The 26,505-nt window shown below is 37.0% G+C and overlaps 2 protein-coding genes across 2 annotated transcripts in view; one reads left to right on the forward strand and one right to left on the reverse strand.

Moving 5' to 3' along the window:
- The window catches only part of MAN2A1 (mannosidase alpha class 2A member 1), a 174,990-nt gene that overhangs the window by 141,262 nt on the left and 7,223 nt on the right, over nt 1–26,505 (forward strand). Inside the window, exons 17-20 of the mRNA XM_025387988.1 lie at nt 5,166–5,299; nt 8,713–8,854; nt 11,400–11,533; nt 18,858–19,052. Of these exons, the coding sequence (XP_025243773.1) occupies nt 5,166–5,299; nt 8,713–8,854; nt 11,400–11,533; nt 18,858–19,052 (605 nt within the window). The remainder of the gene's footprint in view (nt 1–5,165; nt 5,300–8,712; nt 8,855–11,399; nt 11,534–18,857; nt 19,053–26,505) is intronic.
- Nucleotides 3,054–3,437, reverse strand: LOC112626170 (cancer/testis antigen family 45 member A10-like). Its single transcript, XM_025387989.1, has one exon. The coding sequence runs from the start codon at nt 3,435–3,437 to the stop codon at nt 3,054–3,056; it is 384 nt and encodes a 127-aa protein (XP_025243774.1).

Raw genomic sequence — 26,505 nt, forward strand, 5'->3', positions numbered from 1 at the left:
TACTGGGCTCACCATTTTGTACATCTCAGCTAAGTACAGTGGGGAGGAACTGCTGTGCAATAGAGTATCTGTCTTTAATATTAAATATGTATTACTTTCTTGGCTTCTAAGATGAGCATGCCATTTTGAAAGAGAGTTTTGGGTTGTTACAAAGAGTTTTTGGGGTCTGGAAGCCTCTTGTGCCTTATTTCACTCAAATAGCTCTTGGAAGATACCAGATTTCAGTTCAGTGCCCTCTCCCCTTAAAAACAAAAGAAAACAAAATCTGGAGGTCTTCTCTCTACTCACTACAAGGCCTCTCCCAGTCCTTGGTCCCAGAGTAACTTGAGCCTTCTTCAATAGTTGGTCTGCCAGTGAGGCATGATGATGTAGTGGTATAGTCCTGGTTCTGCCAGCCTTGTCCTTGGGAAAGTGATTTCTTCCTTGCTTAGGGTCAGGATGAAAGGAGTCATTATATATAAAGCTTGTAGTAAACATATGGTACATAGTAAGCATCAGTAACTCTTGGCTCCTGTCATTGCCACATAGCTGCTACCCTTCACTCAGCATACATTTATTATACATGTCTACGTGCTGGGAATATGAAGATAAATAAGACATGGTCTCTAGCCTTAAGGAACTTACATTCTAACATGCATGTAACATGTATGTAAAATGAAAGTTCTTATTCTCTCATCTTTCCAGCTACTTAAACTTTATCCATAGCCCAGTTTGCTTTCCTCCCATGTCAGCTAACTTCTGCATGATAAAGGACAGGCTTTCATATCTTAGCTATTTCTGTCTAACAGTGATTCATTACTTACCATGTACCCCAAATGTTGTTAAGAACTGTAATGCAAAGATGGTGCATAAGACAGTCTGTATTTATGAGAAGCTAACATTCTGTAGGGAGATAAAAAACAAACAAACAAAAAAAATCCTAGCTCTGGGGGTGGGATCTACCCCCATCTATAGAACACTCTGATGTAATGGGACCTTCTGAAGGACTCTTTCTGGCCTTTTTATTACCACTTTTCACCTGTGAACTGGCTCTGTTCTACCTTGCATTGCCTATGTGAATAAGGATAAACAACCTCCATTCTCTCTTCCAAGGAGGAGAGAATTAGCAGCAAGAAGGCACATATTTCTTTGTTGAAACCTGGGAATGGCATCACTCCTTTCTTTCCCTAGTGACTAATCTTGTAAAGTGTTGAAGAAAAACCAGAGGGACTTAGAAAGCCCTGGCCATTCATGCCCAGGTGGAGTCACTTTAGTAAAAAAAAAAAAAAAAAAAGCATTTTTGTTGCCATGTGATGTACAGGTAAAACAGACCACTGGATACTGCTGGTTTGCATTCCTGCTTCCCGGGATGTTCTCCCTTCCATCGCATGAGCCTCTTTGGGAAAGGTACAACTTAAGGAATTACTGACACAGAATAGGAACAGTTGGCAATCCTTTCACTGTTTCACATATACTGTTCTTTAAAAAAATAATAAATTACCATTGAGAACTCAGGGATATCTCCTTGTTTTTATGACCATTACAGGTTTTGTTTGGCTTGTTCATAATAAGCATGTTTAATCTTATTTTAAAAGTCTGTCCTGATACAAACTTTAAATTGGTATCTTGCTGAATTGTGAATGGACATAAAGTTCCTTTTAAAGAGCTTTAAGTGTTTGTTGCCACAACAGGATCTAAGTATAATACTGAGCTTGAGAAAGATGATTTTCTCAACAGAAATACTTTATTATTGATAGAGGTAATGTGAAATAATTATTTTTTCCTTGAAGCATGTTCTTTTATAAATGCTTTCTAGAGGTACATGAATTAAAATTAATGATGTTCTCTTTTGTTAAGGCTTTATTTCATTTCATGTATTCTGTTGCTCTTTGAGAAAATATCTAATCTAGAGCGAAGAAAGCTTAAAACAGTATACTAAAAACCCAATGGATGCTTTTATTAAATTAGAGTTTACTTCTTGTCATCAGCCATGCTCCCTAGTATTACATGAATACTATCATGCTTGGTGCTACATTTTGTGTTTTAGATGTTTTTGGTTCATTTGTAGATGCTTATCTATTATTATTAAAATTCCATATACATTTCATTTTGGCTTTACAAAACTATTTTGGTTAATGTAAGCATACTGAAAAGAGGGTTTGCGTTTAGAGTAATGCATTTCCTAGGTCATAGAAGATACTGTTATTTATCATCAGTTATATATGTGATTTGTTTTTCAACTTCTCAATAGTGATGGAGATATTTGGGTCATCTGTCTTTGCAGGTCCTTGTAATAACTGTCATCAGGAAATGTACATGTGTAGGTAACTGGCAGAGGTTAGTGGTTCAGACTGTGGCCATTTAAAAAAAGAAAAGGCATCAACTGGGTGCAGTGGCACATGCCTGTAGTCCCAGTTACTCAGGAGGCTGAGGTGGGAAGATTGCTTGAGCCCAGGAGTTGGAGGCCAGCCTGAGCAACATAGTGAGGCCCTGTCTCTCTCTCTCTTTTTTTTTTTTTTTTTTAAATAAAGGACATTCCACATTTCCTCACCCATGGAGATGGTACTCATAATAGTTTTATGAATGTAGTAAGAAACTGAAGTTAGCTCCATTTGAGTTGGAAGAGCAGTATATACCAGAAAGAAGTTCAGTGAGCATTCTGAAAATTCTGTTCCTAGAGGCTTCAGCCCATTTAAGTGTTATTTATCACTAGATTGTTATTTATATTTTAGAATTTCCATTGTACTTTTCAGATAAATCTATGGTGTTTACACTACATCTACATTCTTTGTGTTTTTTTTTGTTTTTTTTTTAACAGAAATGTCTTAGCTTCTGGAAGTCCATTTTATTCACTAACACATGCTAAAAGGCTTCAGCAATATCCTGCTCCATTCTAGAAAACAGCTATCTGATCCTTTTTTTCTCCTCAGTCATTAGCAAGATTATGCATTTGGGGTGAGATGATCCTTCTTGAACAAGTAGCCAGAAATCATTTGTTCCAGTTTCTTCTCAAGGTGCTGAATTAAGTCTCGCCTCATAAATCTTGTGGCTTCCTTGATGATGGATTCAAAAAATCATTTCTTGACTTCCATAGGTCCTTGCAGTCCTTCAAGCAATTTGAAGAGTTTTTCATATTTTCGTCCAAAGTGTCGAATTTTCTTCACTAATTGACATTTTATATCAACATTAATTTCTTCTTGGCTTTTTGGAAAAGGGAGTATTTCTGTGACTTTTAGGTCATCTCCAGAGAAATTCCTGGTAATGATTCCTCCTACAGGTGCATTTCTACCAGGTTTCTGCATCAGCCCATCTTTGCTGAAACCACTGAAATCATCAAACCAAGAATCCAATTGGCTTGGTGGAATACCATCTCCTGCCATAAGCTTCTTTTCCTTGGACATGGTAGAACCTCCAATAAGGCTGTCTCCTGCTCTTTGTTTCCTTAACAACAGGGCCATCTTCTGCCTTTTCTGAGATGAAGGACTCTCGATTCCCTATGACATTTAAACACGTTTTCAGGTTCTACAGCAACCTTCTCTGCTTTATCAGTCATTGTTTCCAGAAGGACCGATCCAGTATAGCCCAAGGGGAATGGAAGGGAAACTGCCTGCCATGGCGTGCCCTGCCCCAGCCAAACACTGGGAACACTGGGAACCTGTGTGGTGTGCCAGAGTCCCGAGGAGAAGCCTTGTGTTCAGTAGGACCGCGGGTGCCAGCCCCGAGAACCGTGGAGCCTGCATTTACATTCTTTCCCACAAACCTCACAAAGTTAAACTTCCTTTCTTTAACTCTTTGCTGTCTCCTTCTGTTAAACTCTGGGAATTCTTCTTGGCTCCTAGGAAAAAGTCTTCCTTACTCCTTTCCTCCCTTCCGCATTTTCCCTTTTTTCCTTTCTGAACCTCAGAAGGCTTCAGCTTTATTAAATAGAATAACGTCACTCTTTCTTATGACCACTTTCCTCATTGCTGTCTTTAGAAGGTCCTGTAATATCTCTCACACACCCTTTTTAAAAAAATTTTCCATAGGTTATTGGGGTACAGGTGGTATTTGGTTACATTAGTAAGTTCTTTAGTGGTGATTTTTGAGATTTTGGTGCACCCATCACCCAAGCAGTATACACTGCACTCTGTTTGTAGTCTTTTATCCCTTGCTCCCCTCCAACCCTTCCTCCCAAGTCCCCAGAGTCCTTTGTATCATTCTTACGCCTTTGCATCCTCATAGCTTAGCTCCCACATATCATTGAGAACATACAGTGTTTGGTTTTCCATTCCTGAGTTACTTCACTTAGAATAGTAGTCTCCAGTCTCATCCAGGTCACTGCAAATGCCATTAATTCATTCCTTTTTATCTCATACACCCTTGATCTGTATTAAGTGTGTTGGATTTCCTCTTAACTTCTCTCTCCATCTATGAAATTGACCCAAGGCCTCACTGAGGACCTGAAGATACAATTAAAGTAGAATGACAGAGACTAGTAAACACTTCAGGCTTGTCCAAACGAATGTTTCATATGTTAGGGACTTTTTAAAGCTGTCCTCTGCTTTATATAACAAAGGACAAAATGGATCATTTCATAACAAGGGGTCGTAAGAGATACTAAACTCAACTAAAATTGATTTAACTTCTGGAGAGCTTTCCAGATTATAGTCCACAAATACTAATATTTTAATATCACTTTCGGCCATAAACCATCTCCTTGGATCTCCTGTCTCTTTTCCTAGCAATAATACACTGTCACTTGAACCAGCAGAATGTAAACTTTACTGGCTCATAATATCTGGTCTGTAAGGAGAAAATGGTGAAAAAGTAGGCTAGAATGGCTCTTTCGGAGAATGGTGGTGCAGGTGAGAAGTGGACTGGCCTGTAGCTGAGCAGCCCTTTTTTCATTTCATGTCCTGTTTCGAACTCAGAGAGTCATTTACATGTTATACATCATCTACATTTTTCTCATCCCAGCTGCTTCATTCTTTAGTTGAATAATATGCTCCCCTGAATAAATGTTATCTAGCTTCTGATAGTTTTTAAAAAGAAAAGTTAAATTGTGATAGCATTTATTATATGAGAGATGTTAAGATAGGAAGTAGAAAACAAGAAAATGTATGTAACTTTGGAAGGAGTTCTATATCTATATCTATCTATCTATCTATCTATCTATCTATCTATCTATCTATATATATTTTTTTTAGGAATAGAAGGACAGTCTGTGGAAGTTTCCAATATTGTGGACATCCGAAAAGTATATAACCGTGAGATTGCAATGAAAATTTCTTCTGATATAAAAAGCCAAAATAGATTTTATACTGACCTAAATGGATACCAGGTAATTTTCCTTTAAAATGTTTAAGTGATGGTTGTATTGGTGTATGATTCTTATATATAATAATGCCCCAGTTAATTTTGGATCCTTTGACAAAGTAATACCTAAAGTTGCAAATTATTTCTAAAATAAAACTGAATTTTGATAGATAATTGCGGGTTCTACAATTAGAACAAATATTTGGGAGACCATTTTTTTAAGAACATCTTTTTGTAAGGATTTATTTGTTCAAAGGGTAGATTTGGTGACCACTATGAATGTTAAATATCTTGATGCTAAAAAATATATATATGAATCTGTTTACCAGAAAGGAAACATAATTAGGGATTGATGGATTATTATACTTTTTGGGATTTTTTTTTACTTTTTTTTTTTTTTTTTGGAGACAGAGCCTCACTCTGTTGCCCAGGCTGGAGTTTAGTGGCATGATCTCGGCTCACTGTAGCCTCTGACTCCCAAGTTCAAGTGACTCTCCTGCCTTAGCCTCCCAAGTAGCTGGCACTACAGGCACACACCACTAGACCCAGCTAATTTTTGTACTTTTAGTAGAGACAGGGTTTCACCATGCTGGCAGGCTGGTCTTGAACTCTTGGACTCAAGTGATCTGCCCACCTCAGCCTTTAAAAGTGCTGGGATTATGGGCATGAGCCGCTGTGCCTGGTCTGTTTTTGTATTAGTCCATTCTCACACTGCTATAAAGAAATACCCGAGACTGGGTAATTTATAAAGGAAAGAGGTTTAATTGACTCACAGTACTGTATGACTGGTGGGTAGCCTCAGGAAACTTACAATCATAGTGGAGGGGAAGCAGACAAGTCTTACATGGCTGCAGGCAAGAGAGAGAAAAGCCCAGGGGAACTGCCATTTACAAAACCATCAGATCTTATGAGATCTCCCTGGCTATCAAAGGAACAGCATGGGGGAAACCACCCCCATGATCCAGTCTCCGCCCACCAGGTCTCTCTCTCAACACCTGGGGATTACAATTCAAGATGAGATTTGTGTGGGGATACAAAGTCTATGTCAGTTTTCCTCATAAGGAATTGATTCATGCCTATTAAGTTTATTCCTTATATATTGGTTTAATGTATGATCTAATAATGGGCTGTTGTAAATTTCAGGAAAACTCTTCCTCTGTATGTGTGTTTGTGTATACCATTGTACGTACACAGACACACATGTATACATATACATAGGTATATCTGTTTAGAAATAGGCAGGTATATATTTAATCAAAATTTTCATGAAATAGTTTCAAACTCTAGTAAGGAAGTTGATTTATACGGTCTTATCAGATTGTCAATTCTCCAATTTAATAGAGCACTTTTGATTGTTACCTAAATCTCTGTTTTCTGAGTGTATGTGTTTGATAACATATCTTTGAAATACCATTAAAACCATAAGCATATTTTTAAAACAAGTGTTTTAGAGATTTTTGGCTGTGAATAGAAATAATTTTATAATAAACACTTTTACTTTGATTTTCAACTGGGGTGGGTGAAAAAGATTTTAATAATTTTCTCTTCTACGATTTCCTGCAAAAGTTAAATTTAAACTTTTTCCAAAACATAAAAATTTCTGCATAGTTTCTGAATTTGCATGTTAATTCGACTACAGCCATTTGGATTCCAAATAAAATCTCAACTTTATGGTGATTAATTTTTTTATATACAAAAGGAAGTCTTTTAAAATCATACAAAACCAGTTATTTGTATTTGTGGTTATAGACATGAATGAGGAACTTAGTAAAACTGACTAACTAAGAATGTGAATTTTCTTTTTGTGGATGGAACGTTTGACTAAAAAAGAAAATATTACTTTTAAGTCTGTAATATTTCTGCTTTTAAAATTGGCCGTTTTGTAAGCTTTGGATATAGTAGTACTTGGGCAAAACTAGATATCTAGCTCCAGTGAGGAGTGGCGGTAGCAACAACACAATTGTGATAGTTTTACATTTTTAAAAATAAGTTCACTTATACAAGTTAATTTGGTTTGGAAAGGAGAAATACAGAATTCTTTTAAGGTAGGTTTACTTTTTTTTTTTCTTTAAACATTTTACAGTTGTAGCTTTATCAGTTTATTAATTTCCCAAGGCTGCCATACAAATGGAATCATGTAAAACAACAAAACTTTATTCTTTCACAGTTCTGGAGACTAGATTTATAACATCAAGGTGTTGACAAGGCCATATTCCCTCCAAAGGCTATAGGGAAATATCCTTCCTTGCCCTATCCCAGCTTCTAGTGGTTGCCTATGCTTGGCATTCCTTGGTTTGTGTATGCATCACTCCTGTCTCTACCTCTTCTGTCATATAGAGTTCTCCCTATGCCTGTCGTATCTGTCTGTCTGTGTCCAAATTTCCCTCTTGTAAAGATGCCAGTCATTAGGTTAGGTCCCAACATAATCCAGAATGACCTCATCTGTTTCTGCAGAGGCTCTATTTCAAAATAAGATCACATTCACGGGTTGTGGGTGGACAGGAATTTGAGAGAGGGAGGCATTATTCAACTTAGTACAGCCAGTAATTTGAGGGAGACATTGCAGGGTTGTTGGGAAGATTAAAGATAGATTTGTGAAATACTCAGGACCATGCCTTTCGTTAATGGGCACTTAATACATGTTAACTATTATGGTAACTTTGTACCTCTTCTTTTCTTCACTTTTATGTCTAACTTTAATGAGTTTAAATGAGGAGATGACATTTTTATGTGGTATCATTAAGATTCACTGATAACAGGGTTCTGAGCTTACAGTCAGTCACTGTGACCCAGATGGGCTTTGGGGTTACCGACAGTCTTTCTCAAAAAATAGAGTCATATTTCGAACATTCAGGTACTAGGCTACAAGGAATTGGAATTTGGAACTATCTACATTGAAACTAATCAAAAAGAGTAAGCACTGAATGGTTTTTAAATATAAATATGCATTTGATTATAATGTAATATCTTAGAAGATTTGGTGTGGAGATCTGTGGTATTTATTAAAACCAATTCAAGAATAATAAGAGATATTTCTTGAAAGGGGATAGAGAGCTATTATACTTAGCATTCATTACAAAAGCAGTATGTTAGATTTAGATGAGAAATGAATACTTAATACTTTTATAATTTGTTTTATGCAAATATTGGAGAGTTAGAAGACTTTTAAGCATTTTTATTCTGAATTTAAATAGGAATGCCTATTTTAAAAATCTGGGCAAGTTCTACCTTTCCCACCTAAAAATTGTTTTCTAATATCCTTGTGGTTTTCTTTATATTGTTTTAAATAATGCTTTAATTTTTAAATTATTTCTTCCATCGAACAAAAAAGGAAGCTTCGTCTTAAAGCTCTTAGAAAGAAAAATCACCTGTCCTCCAGTTTTTAAAAGAATATATGTAAATATCACTTTTTGTAGATGGAATTGTTGTGTTTTATAGATTCAACCTAGAATGACATTGAGCAAATTGCCTCTTCAAGCAAATGTCTATCCCATGACTACAATGGCCTATATCCAGGATGCCAAACATCGTTTGACACTGCTCTCTGCTCAGTCTTTAGGCGTTTCAAGTTTGAATAGTGGTATGTATTGCTTACACTCTTTTTCACTCTGAAAGGTTTCAGTTCCAAGTGTATACTTTTTCTGTTGGTCAGATGTGGTATAATCTCTAGTTAAAACCTCCCTGTCTTCTTTTCAGCTTTTTTCTTTCAGCAACCAGACTATTAAGTTTGGGTTTTGTGAGAACAACATAAAAAGATGAATCTCCTAAATCTTCAGATGAAGAACAGGAGACCTAAAATTCCATGTAAAGATTTCTTTTTAAAGATAATTTGCTTCTCTTAATAGTGTTTACTTTGCAGAGGTCTCTGTCATCATCATGATTTAATGGATGTGGAAACTCAGATTCGGAGGTTTAGATAAGTTGCCTACGTTTGCAAATTTGGGAAGTCGTGGTTCAAACTTAGGTCCTTCTGTGAATCATGGTCTTTCTATTCTGCTACCGCCTGAAAGAAGGAAGGGAGTAGAAATTACAGAGATATGGGGATAAAGAGGTATGGCTTTAAGGATTCCAAAAGAGAAAAAGTGATGCATAGGAAGTGAGAGAAAATAGTCAATAGACACTGATTAATTTTTGCAAGTCTTTCTATTGAGAGACTTTGATCTTTTATAATACATATTTTTAATTGGTTATCATACATGGTATCATTGGTCTTCTTTCTTACATTCTAAGAGTTCGTAGAGATAAATGTCTGAAGGAGCCAGATAAGTGAGTGCACATGCCTAGTGTGTCCTTTGACACAAGCCCACTTTTTACATGAGGCGTATACATGCATTCTGTAACTTACACACACACACACAAACTGCTACTTCTCATTTTTCTTTGTGGCCTTCATTAGATAAGATCATGTAAACTCATGCCATAAAGACATGAATTCGGTTATGAAAATAGTAATGACTCCACATCAGGGATCCAATAGGGAGGGTTAGAGACTTGAGCAAACTGAAGAGCATGTTCCCAGTGTGCAGTGGGGCAGCATTGTTACTGTGTGGTTAGAGGCCCAGTGTTGCTAAATTCAATTTTTGAAAGAAGAGTCCAGAAGTCTGGAATTTTCCATGAAGTTGTTCAGTCTGAAAAATATTGATATCATTTGTTAAAAAACGCTATGTTGACAAAACATAAAACATTTTTGTGCCCTACATGACTCTTGAGCCACCCATTTTTAAACACTGCCTTGAATTCTCGAAGCTGTGCCCTCAATAGAGGACTAGACAGTAAGACTGAAGCCGTGATGAACAAAGCAGCATTATCTCAGTTCCTGGTAAAGACAAGCTAAGAAATAAAGTTCCTCTGTTTCTGCTATAGCCACCAAATACCTTAGTATTTGAATTAAAGCAATTCAAGTACAATCCAGTAAATCACTAAGTGCCAGTCACATGTTATATGTACCAACATTTGGAGACAGGAGAAGAGTTAGAAATTGCCACGAGGTTGATATGCTAAATTGAATAGGTATGTTATGCCAATCATACCTATCTACAGCTTGTCACTTCACACCCAATTTAATCCCTGAGCCTAGGGACTAAATCTTAGACAGTTGTCTTTTAAATTATGAAGGTAGTGACAATGAGATTTCTACTCATCTCTGGTAATTTTAGGTACTAGATACATAAACTCAGAAGAAAGAAGCTAAACAGAGTTGGTATGACTATGTAATAGTAGTAATTGTTAGTCTTTTGTGTTTGCTGTTTCCCTTTTGTACCAAATGATCATTTAATATAGTAATGGATATGAATGAATATGCATGTATTTTTAAGTATATAACATCAGTTTTCTAAGTCTTATTTGAGTATTAGCTTAAGTGTGTGTGTGTATATACGTATGTGTATATATGTTTGTGTGTATATATGTGTGTGTGTGTATATATATATGGCTCTAGTTGGTTTTTTTAATTTTTTAATCTCGTAATGATTAGCTTCCAAAACTTGAGCTAGGGGAAATATGGAAATATTGCATAGCAAATGAAGGAACCAGGTATGACCCCTTTTAAGCCAGAAAGGCAGGACAGTGGTGCTGCCACTAACACAATGTCAGAGAAGCAAGGGAGTATATCATGAGTGTGTCCACATTCTAGGGCTTCTTCAGCAACCTGCTTCATATCAAGTAACCTAAATTTTATTTGTAAACCTTTTTTAGACCTACCCATCTATGTGTATTTTACTACTCTCTGTGTGATGTACATTTCCTAATAAACCTCATAAGCATTTTTGATTCCAAATGGTGCTACTAAAAGTTTTGGAGAACTTAATTTACTGTTTAGGTTAATGTTTTGGAAAAAAATTTTCATTTAAATTTTGATCTGTCCTGTCTCATTTTTAAATTTCTTATCAGATATTGTGAAACATTACTAAAGAAACAAATACTCTTCTGTTTTATGAATTTGTAGGAGCTACTTTGAGCTATTATCAAGAGAAAGCCCATGGTGTAGTGGGTTGTATAAATCCACCTCCTTGACTAGAGGGGAAATTTAGAGCAAGACATCATGGCTTCTACTTAAGTGATGCTCAACGAATGTCAGTATTAAATAACTCTGGTCAGTTTTGCTTCTTTGTTTGTTTGCGTATTAGGTCAGATTGAAGTTATCATGGATCGAAGACTCATGCAAGATGATAATCGTGGCCTTGAGCAAGGTGTCCAGGATAATAAGATTACAGCTAATCTATTTCGAATACTACTAGAAAAAAGAAGTGCAGTTAATACGGTATGAAAAAATAACTAGCATGATCTGATACTGAAATTATGACTTTCCACTTTAAAAATTTTTTGAATCATTTCCAATATTGAGATTTCTTTATAGTGGATGTGGCCCACATTCACAGAAAGAGAACTCAGTTATAAATATCATGTAAGTTTTGCACTTAGGTCTTTCTATTTTTTATGTTTGCTTATTATGTAGATAAAAAATAATAACAGGAAATCAGCTTCGGTAAATATTTCTGAAATTATTTTGAAAAAAATAAGAATTGAAAAATTAAGCTAAATAAAAGTTAAAGAATAGAACTTAGTCATATACTTAGGAGATTAAATTTGGTAAACTTTATTTGAAATCTTAGTAAAATTTATTTGAAATGTTAGTGTACTTATTCTAGTCTTAGACTCTTCAGTTGAAAATGTATTTATATGTAGGTTTTCCATGTTTGATTTTTATTCCTCAAAGCAAAAATCTAGTACTCTGTGTTGAATGGTCTGGCACAAGCCCAGCTGGACCTGAATGACCTGATGATATGCTTGTTCAGGTAAAGTTATCTTCAGAGTTCTCCATAAGTTATCACGCACCCTGAACGTGGGCTTTTTCTTTTTGCTCTATTCTCCTTTCTGCACTGACCATTGCAAGTCTTTTCTACTCTTTTCAGCCAGTGACTGCACCTGTCACTTTATAGAGAGAACAGCCATTAGACAGGGCTCTCTGTTCCAGTTACCTAACATCTACTTCCACCCTTCCCGTCTTTCCTCCCGATACGTTAAAAAGAGACTTTACTATCCATCATCCTAGGCAGATCCCACCACTTGTCCTTGGAACTTACTCTCTTCAACCACCTCAGCATCCTTTTACTATTCATTCTCTCTCTCTTTCTCCCTTGCTCCTCATATCCAACACTTCCTGGGAGATTCTTTCTGTTAGCTTTTGAACACTCTTTGTTTTCTTCTGTTAAAAATAGAAATGGAATGCAGCCTTCCTTCAGACTCTTACTTCCATTTCCTGTAAGCTACTGTCCTCTCTCTCCTACCCGATTGAGCCAGAGTTTATGAGATGAGTTTATTTCATCACTTCCTTCTCACACTCAATTTGTTTCAGTCTGGCTTTAGCCTCCATCATATTATGAAAGAGCTCTTTACGATGTCAGTAGATCCAGTGGATATTGACTTTCGTCATCTTACTTCACCTTACAGCAGTGTTTGACACTGGCCATTGTCACTCTGTAAAATACTGCCTTGCCAGGGGTTGTATGGATCTATGCAGCTTGGTTTTCCTTCCACCTCTCTGGCAGTTCTTTATCTCTCTATTAGTTCTCTACTCAGCCATTAAATCTTAGAGCTCTCAAAGCATGGCCCCTGGCCTTCTCCTTTTCTTATTTTTTATGCTATACCTTGGCAATCTCTTTTACTCCCCTGGTTTTGTTTGCATCCTCCACACAGGTAGAAGCCACTAATACATATCTCCAACTTAGGCTTGTCTCTGACCTCCAGATTCATCTATCTAATTGCTTCCTGCCTGTTTATAAGGACACCTCAAGCTTGGCATACCCAAAACACTCATTATCTCTCTTCCCTCCCAAACCTGACCCATTTCCAGTGTTCCCCTCAGTCAACAGCAACCACCGTCCATCCAACTCCAAGACAGACATGGGTTCTGCCTGATAGACGCTTCTTCCCGTCAGTCTTTTCTCACAGAGTAATTGCCGTCACCTATCTATCTCATTGCCTGAATATTTCAAATTTATAATCTTCTTTACTTCCACCACCCTAATCTAAACTAACTTCCTGTATTTCCTGGGTCTAGCCTATACACATCCACCCTGTTCTCTTTCTGCCATATGTCTGTTCTTAACCACCCAGAAGGCAGAATGTTTTTTGTTTTTTTGTTTTTTTCAAAGCCAAATCTAACTTTATTGCTTCCTGTTGAACCCTCTGATATCTTCTCATTGCTGTCAGTATAAAAGTCAAAATTTCTTACCATGGCCTCCAGAGCCCCTCATGTTATGGGCCCTGCATGTCCCCTAGGCATTGGCATGCCTTTTACTGTGTCTACTTTAGGCCCACTGGTTTCTTTTAAGTCCCAAGTACTTTCCATCCCCTCCTCCCCACAGCACTTTTGCACACGGCCTGTTATCCTCTGCCTTTGGGACTCTTGGTGATAGTTCGATTAGTGCTTACTTCATCACCTGCTTCTGGACCAGATTAAAAGCTCTTACCCTATGCTGCCTCCAAACTGTGCATCTCACCTTCCTGCAAGTGTGTGATTATTTGACCCATGTCTTTTTCCCTCCTTTGGACCATAAACTCCATGAGAGTGGGGATTGTGCCTTTCTCTGCTTCTAGGATTGTTCCTGGCAGAGGACATGCCAAATATATGTCATATGAATGAATATCCAAATGCATAGATGAATGAACTGTTAGAGCACATTTTGCCGCTGTTTTTTTTTTGCAATTCCTGCTTATTACCTTGTCTTCATATGCATGTTCCTTTCCCCCTACTAGATTCCAGGAACTTGTTGCCTTCATTTTCATATGTCCTTATATGTGGTAGACATACTTTAAATAAAGTACTAGTTGATTGAATTAAATGGCAACAGCTAATTAAAGCAAAAATTCTTCCAGTATTTAGAATATCTTAGAAAAAAAAATTAGTATCCACTTTAGATGTCAAGAGCCATACCATTCTTGAGACTCATGTTTTAAATCAATTACTGACAAGACAGCCTAGTTTTAAGGACTAAATCTGCCTAGGAAAATCATTGTCTGAGTGCTGACAGCTACTGTCTTTTGCTCCTCCTGAAAAAGTTTCTGGTTTATATGACTTTATATTGACACTAATCTACAAAATTTCTGTTAACTACAACAATAAAAATGTTCACATCAAATCAATAAAGCTTTGACTTAGAAGTGAAATAATTTGTTTATTCCCATTCAGAACTCCTTGGATAGTAATTGATTTAAATTTAATCTAATGTTTTTATATTGGTTAAATTTTTCTTTTACTCAAGTATGGATTCTGGGTCTTCAGTTAATGGTTTCTTTTAAATAAGAAATGAACTAGAGAAGAGAAAATACATTTTAATGTCTAGTGAAAATAATTAAAAAGACACTTAATTGAGGAAAGTTAATACCATGTAACTTGAATTTTCTAGAAAACGTTCTTAATTTCAACTCAGACTCTAATATCTAAAATAATGATGGAGGGAATTGAAGAGGGGGGATACTTCCTGAATAGGAAGATATTTTAATGGGAAGCCCTGAGCATGACAGAGCCTCATGGAAATAATCCCGAGCTAAGTGGAAGTAAGTCCTGTCCTCAGAGAATTCTGCAGAGAGTCAGTAAAAACAAGGACTTGAATGATATCCACTGTGTGATATGTACAGGTGTCCAGCGAGGACTGTGGCTGCACAAGTTTGACCATCATTTATGCTAATCATCCTCAAAGGCCAATAGAAATGGAAAATAGGAATCATCTCTTCGGCATTGCCAGGATTGAATGTGTCCCCCAAGAGTTCATGTGTTGAAAACTTGGCTACCATTGTGGTAGTGTTGGGAGTGGGACCTTTGAGAGGCTTTTGGGTCATGGGGGATCTGCCCTCATGAATGAATATCATGGGAATGGGTTAGTTATTGCAGCAGTGGCTTTGTTATAAAAATGAGCTCTCTTGCATGCACTGTCTTGCCTTTCCACCATGTGATAACACAGCAAGAAGGCCCTCACCAGATGCCAGTGTCATGTTCTTGGACTTCCCAGCCTCCATAACTGTGAGCTGAATAAATTTCTTTTATAGATAAATTATCCAGTCTGTGGTATTCTGTTATGACAACAGAAAAATGGACTAAAAACAGGCATTGATGGCTTTAGGATTTGTTTCTTTGACCGTTTATCCTTACCCCTTTCCTGCTACTGGTTGGTTAATAAGGCACTGAGCTAGGAACCTTGGAAATGTTCAAGTGTTAAAATTGTGTTGTTTTACCTTTAAATATAAGGAGAAGAAATTGGGAGAGATCAGATTAAAATCTTAAATGCTTATATGGTTTAGAAAAGTGACAGCATGAGGGAGGTCAACGATAAGGGTAAATACTTAGGTGACCAGAAGATCTACATTAAACTTGAGGACATATCCCACTAAGACCCACAACTCAGCTCCAGCTGATTGTTTCCACATGGGACTGAATGCCTGCCCAGGGTGACACAAATTTCCAGTTTCTTGGGTAAAAAACAAAAAATGTGTTTTGGGTTTTTTGGGATTGATTTTTTATTATGAATTTTTTATTAAAGAGTTGGCTTAAAAACAAAAAAACAACTTTTCAATACCATACAGACCTACCAAAATGTGTATCTTCAAATTTGCCCCATAGTCTTCAGTCCTGGGCTACAGATATTTACCTCTAAATGTTATGATTCAATGTATTATTCTTCATTTTATCTCCTTTGTCTTTTTACCCCACCCTTTCTCTCTAGTGTTCTTGTTTCATTTATTTATATTGCATTTGCTTATTAAATTAATAGATTTACTTCAACAGACTTATTAAGTTCCCACCATGTTTCAAGTCAAACTGAATAAACAAAGGTAACTTTTAAAATGGTCTCTTACTATCTCACCATAATTTAACAGAATTTGATGTAAATGAAGTGGAAGCCTTTGATGTTTAAGGATCGTTTAACTCAAAGTGAGCTTAATTAAGGGCACCAAGGAGTCTAGCAGGAAGTTCTGACTTATGGAATAAGGGCTGGAACCCAGTGAGGAAGAGCTGTACTTTGTGTGGTTTAGATCAGAAGGTGCTAGAAACTTTCTTTAATGTCAGGCAGGCTGCAGAGAGAAAGCTACACTTATACTATCTGAAGCCTTCCAACTAACAAGAAATTAAATAAGATTTATAGTACTAGATTAGTTAAGTACAAGGCTGGGGGATTCGTTTATAACTTAAACACATAAACTTTCCTGTAGAAAACATGTTTTTAAAACTTTGGGTTTATCATGTGACTTAGAGTGGAAAGGTAACCTTTGTAGAGATTAATTTAAATATCGATGGTTCAACAGTTAATATCTTGTTGAGCCTCTTGTTGCTGTAAAATATGATAAGAAAGTACATGAATGGCGGAACCCTGGGTGAGACTTTGCCACTCCAACCTGGCGGTGTTATTTGTTCATGGTGCTCTTAGGGTAGTGAACCACAACTCTTTTCTAAACTTCCTTAGCTTGCTAAGGATAGTAAACTACACAGTTTTTAAATTCTTGAAGTCCTTAACATCCATGACGTTGTTTCCTTTTAAAAGACTGCCCGTCAAAATGTCTTTGAAACCGAATCTTGTTTTTTTAATGCAAAGGTAGTTAAAAGGTAAAGCTTATCTTTTGATTCTAAAGGGAGCTCTGTTTTCTCTATAAGGTTGGATGTCTGGGGTGGCAGTTCCCAGCACAGGGTCACAGAGCAGTGTGTGGCTGACTCCATGAAATTTACCTGGGGAGGCTTTTCAGCTTTGCATTTTCAGGACCCCACCTCTCAAGATTTTGTAGATTTGGGATAGGACCCAAGAATCTGTGTTGATTAAAGGTACTCTAAGTCATTCTGTTGTATGGTTAATTTGGGGAAATACCAATGGTTAGGAAGAACTAATCTGATGTGGAGGATTGGTATATATGCACGTTATTGTTTCTGAGGTATAGAAGATTAATCAGGAAGTGTTCTGGCTATTCACTGGAGTGGCAAGGAATTACTCCAAGAGTGTAGAACAAAGCCAGAGCTTTCTCTGAATGTTTCTTGACCTAGAGTGGACTTAATACTTCCCAAATTTGTTTTCTTTTCTGTTTCAGTCTTTTGTGTTTTATTACTCGTGAGTGACTTTGTCAGCAATCGTAACCTAGATTATGAAGTTCTTTGATCTTGGAGAGTACATTTAAAATATCTTGTTGAAATTATTCCTTTTATTCATGTTATTCTACAAGCTGCATTAAATTTCAGTATTGTTGGAGAATATTATTTTATATGCTTTATTTAATCTTTCTTTTAAAAAAATGTGGAATGGATACATTTTTTACAATTCTTTCAGACCTGATTTTTTGTCAGTATCTTAATATTGCAGTGTCCCTCTGCTGTCTTAAATTTTTCTTTTTCTCTCTCCATGGTCTGAATTGTAATGACATCTAATGTTAGCTTCTGGCACGATGCTAGTCACTTTTTGCTCGCACCCTTCTGTGCAATGCTAATCTGACATTCTGAATTTTAAGCTCTGTATCTCTATAAATCCTGTCTTTTCACACAGATCAGTAGCCAAGCCTTTTATCTGAGCCTTATATTACAAAAAGGATGCAAAATCAGAAGATATCAATGGAGTAATCATTTAAAAAAATAAGATACAAAATTAAATTTGGTTCAAATATAACAGGTGATCAAAGGACCTTTCTGCATAAATTATTTTCTAAATTATTTGTGTCTGTTTTTACTCCTTAGGCATTATTGGTTAAAATTCTACTCAGTCATTGACTTAATTTTGCATGTCATCTAGCATATTTAATATACCAACATTAGTAGCTTATTTAATGTTTGAACCTACAGAAGTGTTGCCTTTAAGCATATATCACAGCAAAGACTAAAGCATTTTAAATTATATGGAATAATCATATACTATGTAAGTGTGTGATAACTTCAGTAACGTATTTAACACTTCTACTTTTGGAATAAAATAGTGAAACAATGGGCATTGATTTACCAAGCTGAAAGAAAACAATCAGATGATCTAGGCATGCCACCTATGTTATTTATATTTTAAAATTGGATTTATTTTGAGAGTTTTGTTTTCTTTAAATTCTATTATTGGGTAACATTTAGTTCCTATCATTTGGTAACATGGATGGACTTTAGCTTTGAATCAGTACGTGCCTTTATGGTCTTGTTAAGGTGTATAAATGAAACCACAAGAATATGGTGGATGAAACCTGAGAAGGGAGATAATATTTGATGATGCATAACATATAATCTATGTACAGCCCAATCCTTATACTTTGAGAGTTTTGTGATAGGTTGATAATTTTCATAAAAAGGTGTGCCTTGTCCTAAAATGTTTGTAGGAAATGTTTTCAGTATTTTTAGTATTAAATCAATGGGAGAGATATTTTAAACATATGAGTTAGATGTGCACTGTTTATTTTCTTGTATTGCTTACAACTAAACTTGATAGTTTATGGAGTGTTTTCTAAGACTGTTATTTATAAAATAAAACCAAATTATTCATATATTTTTATATTTAAACCCTCTCAGATAGTTCTTTAATGTGATGAGAACTGGAAATACAGACCTCTTAAACATTTTTGTTTTTTCTTGATAGGAAGAAGAAAAGAATTCGGTCAGTTATCCTTCTCTCCTTAGCCACATAACTTCTTCTTTCATGAATCATCCAGTCTTTCCAATGGCAAATAAGTTCTCCTCACCTACCCTTGATCTGCAAGGTGAATTCTCTCCATTACAGTCATCTTTGCCTTGTGACATTCATCTGGTTAATCTGAGAACAATACAGTCAAAGGTATGTCTAAAATATGTCTTCTTTTTTTTTTTTTTTTTTTTTTTTGAGACGGAGTCTCGCTCTGCCGCCCAGGCTGGAGTGCAGTGGCGCGATCTCAGCTCACTGCAAGCTCCACCTCCTGGGTTCATGCCATTCTCCTGCCTCAGCCTCCCGAGTAGCTGGGACTACAGGCGCCCGCCACCTCGCCCGGCTAGTTTTTTTGTATTTTTTTTAGTAGAGACGGGGTTTCACCGTGTTAGCCAGGATGGTCTCGATCTCCTGACCTCATGATCCACCCGTCTCGGCCTCCCAAAGTGCTGAGATTACAGGCTTGAGCCACTGCACCCGGCCTCAAAATATGTCTTATACAAAATTACTGTTTGTTATGTACTTGTTTTAAGGGGGTAAGGAAAGGGGAAAAAAGTATGCTTTATTATGCTTTGAGGAATTATTAACAGGGCTTCACCTTTAGCCGAAAGCTTCATGCCTTTCATTTGACTATTGCTCTATATTTTAAAGCATATCCTGATACTAATTTACTCTTAAATTCTGTATGGCAAGCAGGTCAGGAAATATCATTAGTAGGTGGACAATCTGGGCCTTAAGTTTAGCACTACTGACTTTTCCCATTCATTTCTCCTTATTAGACAGTATCTCTCAGAAGCTAGAGAAATAGTACTTAGTTATTTCTGTATCAGAGACTTTGCATTTCGTACCTTTCTCTTGAGAATCACTGCAACTCAGTTTCCCATTAGAAAACCAACTGTTTAGAAGAAATATTAGAGGAAAAGCATGGGGAAGTTTTATTAGGTATGAAATTTAATTTGGTTAGACTGCAGTTATATACATACCTGTTTTTAACATCAAAAAAATAGCATTTGGAAAGAACAAGAATTAGACATTTGCCATTGTTCTTATGTGTTGCAAAGCTGTTTTGATATTGCAAATTGACATAGATTTAGCTAGAAATAGTAAGTGGTTATGGATTCTGTGGAAAATACCTCATGGTAAAGGCCTAAGTATGAAAAGAAGAGGATGCTCATGTTTAAAGAACATATAAGAGGTGAGAAATGTTTAATTTAGAACAAAGAACTAAAGCAATAAAGTAAGGATAAATGCCTATAATTTGAACGTTAGAGATTTACAACTTTATGTCTAAGATATAGGATAAAAAATATAATTTCTTTTTTTCCTTTATAGATTTTTAGTTGAGACACTTTTGAAAATAAAGGTCAGATAAACAGGGGAAAAATAGCAATAGTATATTGTACATGCCGTACCCGTCACTTGAGAGAGGCCTCAGTTCAAAAGTGTATTTTTCCCAAGGCAGTGGTCTGGGACTTTGCCTAAATAATGTTTTAACAAACAGCCATAAATCCTCTAGAGACAAGACAAAGAAGAAAGCATCTTCAGGCTTCCAAAAGGCAGGAAAATGTGGGAGGATAAATTTATGGGAAGAGTGAAGTCTGCTCCTAGATGCTCTGGCACTGCTGTCTCAGCTGATTAGCAAGCCTTGTAAAGGGGCCTGTCTTTAGACAAGAAAAGGCAGAGAGGCAGGGCTGAAGACCTCTTGTATTTGTAAATTGCTGTCCTGCCATCAAGCAGGCAGAAGAAGGGACAGAATGGCCCCCTGGTTTTTTTCCTTCTTCAGCTCAATAATCCTCAGTTTTTTGAGAGAGAAGTATTTTGGTTTCCTTCAGAGATAAGGAACTTATGCTTGGCTATGCAGGCAAACATATATGACTTGTAATAATGACTACAAGCAAATGCTTAAGGTGTGTGTGTGTGTGTGTATGTATATATATATATATATGGAAAGGCTTTTTAAAATCATATGAGTGAACTTGCAGGATTTATTTCCTACCCACTACATACCAGTTACTGCCATAGGCACTAGGGATACAATTGTGAACAAAACAGACAAATGCCCCTGCCCTTCTGGAGCTTAGAATCTAATGGGAGGAGAAAAATAAGAAAAAGTAAGAGAAATATATGTTAGATGGTGTTAAGTGTTATGAAGGAGTAAAAAGTGAAGAGCCATTCAGAGGAGGTAACACAATTTTGATTAAGGTGTGTAGAGAGGGCCTCACAGGGGTGATAATGGAGTAAAAATCTGAAGAGGGTCAGAGAATAAGAAACTCCTGCAGATTTCTGGGGGTAGAGTGCTCCAGGAAAAGAGCAAGTGTGAAGGCCCTGAGGCCGGAGAGATATGTGGCCAGAACAGAAGCTCCATGAGAGCTGTGCTTGTCCTTTATTCATTGCTATATCCCGGTGAAGAACAATGCCTGCACAAAGGATCTCAAAAACTACTTTGAATCAGTGAATTGTGTAGATGTTTTTTCTAGGATTCTGCTGTGGTTTTTTTGTAGGTCTACATTTTGGCTCCCTGAGGTATCATGTCATAAATTAATGGGCTAAAAGAAATGGAAAGAATAGAGTAGAGGGCATCAAATACTCTGGGCTTCAGGTTACCACCGCCCAGCACAGATGGTAGAGGACATCAGCGACCTAAAGAACCCAGAAGCTTCTGGGGAGGATGGGTGGTCACTGTCCCTTAGCCTCACTTCTAGGTGGCTCCTCCACTGTAGTTGTTTTAAATGTGATTGTTTTCTGGAAGCAGCTGGAGCTGACTAGAGTCAGTGAGCATAGGGTTTTACCTTCTGTAAGCAAAGCCTGGAACTTGTTTTTTATGTCACCTTTTTTTAGTGGTCACTCACTTCTTCACATCCTTCCTGCTTTTGACTGTTTTCTTATAATACAAATCTAATCCCTTCTCAGATGAAAAATCCCATTGCCTCTGGAATTGGCTCAGACACTGAGCATTCAGGCCCTCTGCAGCCTGGCCTCTACTCACTGCAGCCACCTGGCTTCCCGTTGTTCTTCGTGCCTTTGGACAGGTGGGCCACCCTCCCTACCTGTGGGCTGAGTGACTGCTGACTCAGCTACCATTTATAACATGAGGTTAATGTCACGTATTGCTGTGTCAGGTCTTTTGCTAAAAACAGATGAAATCCTATTGTGAAAGCCTTTTGAAAACAAAAGCACTTTGTAAACATACCTTGTTATCCTAATGACACTCCAACTTGGGTGCAGATTGGGGTTTTAGCAGAGGGAATAGAGAGCAACTTAACAACATAAAGATTTGACCAAGAGGATTAAAAACTGAAATGTTAATAACACCTATTGATAACCACCATGCTGGCACATAATCATAACTAAATACTTGAGAGTTTTGCATTATCATATAATATCAGTTGGTGCCAGTTCCTGTGTTAGCCTTTGACTCTTAGCACATATTTATAACAGTTGTTTAAAAGCCCGCTAGTAATCCAAGGGGAAGGATTGGTCCATTCAAAACCACTTCTTTGAAGAATTGCCCTAACCTGATAATAGAAAGATAATCATTGAAGGGAACTGTTGTGGGTATTGATTCAAAGAAAGCTGTACTTACCAAGTGTCCAGTGTAATTCCATGCTCATACTAAAAGAAAGACCAAAATAACTCAATGAATCAGTGCAGAAGCCAGACCTAAGCATTTTGGTTGGGTTCCTGTTTCTGTGAGCTAGAAGCTTCCAATGTGCAATAATGGGCTGTTCATTTGGAGAATGCAACTCATTTTTCCCCTTGAAATAATGTCAAAATAGACATAGGTTCCAAGCAAGACCTGAAGTCTGCATTGCCTTGTATTTAAGTAAGCATTTTCCTAATCACCAGAGTATTTCATGAGACATGTGTTTGAAGGCCACTTTAGCATGATAAGGACACATATCTTCCTGCCTGACCAACTCCTACAGCACCATGATAGAGATTGCCTTGCTTGGCCCTCCTCTGGGCCGCTGTCTAAAGGTTTCTCAGTTCTAAACCTCAGTTGGTTTTCTTGACTCCTGGGATAAGGGGTTATATATTCAAAGAACAGTGAGGGAGGCGAGTTGCAGGCTGCAGGTATAATAACCCACTGAGGTGGTTCAGCAGTTTCAACTACTAGTCCTCAGATTAGCTGTGTCTGGATCACACAGGGGAGATTTTAAACATAGAGACTTTTACAAATTTCAAGATCTCTGAGATTCTGATTCTATAGGGCTGGGGAGGAGAGCCTAGGAATTCATAATTTTTAGAAATTTTTCTGATGAAATTGCTGAGTTATCTCCATTTCCTAAATTAGGAAAGTAAGAGTTAGAGCTAAGTTAAATGATAAAAATAAAATCACTCAGCCGCAAATGGCAGAATCAGACCTACAGCCAGGCCTCTGAATCTCAGTGCTGTGTGTGGCCTCAGAGGGTAGCATTTGACTTTTTTAGAATTACTACATTTGTTTGTAAAAGTCCAAGCTTTCCGGGAATCCTCTATATTAGTAGATGAGTTTACATTTTTGTATAGACATATCTTGCTTTTAGACAGACATATCTTGCTTTTCTGCTTTATATCAATTTTTGGAAATGATTATATGCCATATATTTGTATTCAGATGAAGAGGGGAACAAACATCTCTTGAAGCCCTGCCTCACAACATGCTGCATGGCCTCGCCCATTCCAGCCACTATCTACAAACTTACCCATTAGCCTTCCTATTCGGTTGACCCGTCTTTCAACTCTTTTCCTTGATCACCCCCTTTCCCTACACCATGAAGAGCTTGAGATACTACAAAGAAGCTTCTGTAAAGGTTTGAAACCTAGGAAACAGGAACACCACTCAAATATACTAAATGCAAAAGCCTTGTCATCAGGAAAGGACCATTATTTAAGAAGAAGGGAGATTGGGTAGAGAAGATGCTGGGAGGATCTCATGGGAGGACAGATCATGAGTCAGGCTTCTGAAGCTGGAGCTGCAGGTTCAGCCTGGAATAGAGGGACAAAGAGGAAGCTGGTTAAGCTCAGCTTCATGGAGCCATTCTACTTGGAATCACTTTAGAAAAGTGATATGTAGTTCAACTCTTTTTTTTTCCTTTATTTTTAGATTATTTCCTTGACTTTTATATTTAGATATATTTATTTTATATAAACATGATATATATATCTCTCTTTTTATTCTCTATGTAATTTATTTTGATTTGTATTTAACTGTTTCTTGCAAATAGTTAACCATCATTTCAATATCAGCAGCACTTACTGAATAAGATTTTATCTCTCCACTTGTTCACTCTGCCTCTTCTTTTCTTATAAAAGGCAGTTTGAGGATTTTACTTTGTCTTTCTTATAAGAATTGATTGGTGTTTTATTGATCTCCTAGCTTCTGGAAAGGTGAGAATTGTGAGAAAAAAAAATTCCTTTGTTGTACATATCTAAGAACAGCCGTTTACCTTCCCTTTCTTTCTGTCATTTTATCTTGTTGATCAAAACAGGATAGCTATTATTGGATATTTTAATGAGCACCCTAAAAAATGAATTTCTGCTGGTTATTTCCTGTCTTTGGACTTATAATGAAGCATGTAATTTTCTAACCTTCCAGCTGCTAGAATGCACTAGAGATGAGTGTTAGGTATTTTCAAAGAATCTGAGTGGGTTGGAGACATTTTCCCACCAGATGTGTAGCCGTGCCTTAATCTATGTGCACCTTACTAACTCTGTGAGGGGGGTGGCGTCCCATGAGTCCTGGAGAATTTGGCCAAAGTTATGGTCCCTCTTTTCCCCATAAATGGTGGGTGCACACATAGTGTTTACTACAGTTTCCAAAAGTTTACTGTTTCTTTTGGTATGAGAGAAGAATGACATAACTCACGTCTTAAGATCTTCGGTAGAGGACTATTCACCTGCTTTTTCCTTAGAAGAAACTGTCATATGTGTATAATTTCCAGAATGGCCTTAAATCCTATTTGAAGTGGGGTAAATGGATAGGTGGATAGGTGGTAGGTGGAAGGAAATTACAATTTCCAAAGCTTGATTTCTGAATTGATATTTTTTTGATAAGTTACAGTTTTATCTCTGCTGGAACCATCAGTCAATACTCTCCTTTTTCAGCCATAAATTGGAGGGGTTATCTCCTTTAGTTTACAGTATTTTGTTATTTTACATCAAAAATAATTTTTATCTTTTCTCTCCTGGCTAGGTATCTATGAGCACAAATTCGTAGCTAGTGCAAAGGTAGGAGAAGGAAACTGTTAAAAGCTTAAACTTTGGAATCAGATGTCCTGGGTATGAGCGTGTCTGCTTCGCTTTCTAACCATGTGACTTAGAGCAAGTCACTTAACTCTCTGAGTCTCAGCCTCCTCCGTAGTGACATGGAGATGGTAATAATACTTACCTTAGAGATGTTCTGAGGATTGGAGATAATTTTAGTGTCAGTAAAGCGCTTAGAACAGTGTGTGGCACATAGTAAGCCCTATGAGTGCTTGACAAATAAAGGTTCTTACCTGTGATAGTTCAGTCATGAACAATGGTGATTATCACTAATAATGAGGTAAAAACATTGGTACTTCTTTATAAATTAGAGGTTGACATTTATTGCCAGAGTAAATCTTGATGTCATTTTGACTTATTCCTGATAGTTTAGGTTGGTACAAAAGTAATTGCAGTTTTTGCTATTAAAAGTAATGGCAAAGCTACAATTACTTTTGTACCAACTTAATACTTTGTTACTAATTCCTCAGATATTTAAAAATAACATATCTAAAATTGTCTGTTTGTCAGTCATTGTGCCAAGTGCTTTACATGAACTTTAAAGCTCTCACAACAACACTACGAAGGTAGACAGTATTTTCATCCTATCTTACAGAATAGGAAAGTAACTGACCTAGAGATACGATAGTTAACTGTCTAGGGCACACAGCCATTAAATGTGGTCCTGGGAGCACACGCAGGTGTGTCTGAGTCCAGATGGCTTCTCAGAACCTTATACTGTCTTGCATGGGAACAAGAAGGGAGAGGGAGCACTGAAAATGTGAGGGAATACACTGTCTATTTTTCTTGTGTCCTCAGTAATAATAGGACACCTACAGAAGGATATCCCAACCATTGGCGGGAAAAGACTTAAGGGCTAATCCAGGATCACTTGTGGTCATTGCTGTTTGAGTATAAGAGAGAATGCTTTGTGATAGAGATTTTCCCGTATATTTACATATTTTAATACAAACTCATATACCATCTCAAATATTTCAAAGGTTGTTGTGAGATAAAATGAGTTAATTGATGAAAAGCATTCTGCACAGGGTATGGCACACAGCAAGTGCTCAACAGGTATTAGCAATGACTGATATTGTCACTGCAGTTGACCCTCAGTCCTCAGAGGGACTCTTCACATGTCCCGCTTTAGCTTGCTGAATTTGTAGACTATGTGACTCAAAGTCACATAAATGGTTCATGGTAGAAAAAGTCATTGGTCTGATCCAGCTTTCTCTAAGCGCCGCTTTATCTGATGGCTTCATTCTGCAAACCAAATCACCTTTCCCCATACTCCACCAAGTTGCTGGAAAAGCCTCAGAGGCCCAGCTTAGTCTGTTAGCTGAATGTTGGTTTTATCCCCTGAATTAAGTTTGCAATG

Source organism: Theropithecus gelada, chromosome 6 (genome assembly GCF_003255815.1).
Source record: "Theropithecus gelada isolate Dixy chromosome 6, Tgel_1.0, whole genome shotgun sequence".
NCBI classification, from domain to species: domain Eukaryota; kingdom Metazoa; phylum Chordata; class Mammalia; order Primates; family Cercopithecidae; genus Theropithecus; species Theropithecus gelada.

Coding starts and splice junctions, on each gene's coding strand:
- LOC112626170 (XM_025387989.1), bottom strand. CDS start 3,437: ATGGCCCTGTTGTTAAGGAAACAAAGAGCAGGAGACAGCCTTATTGGA.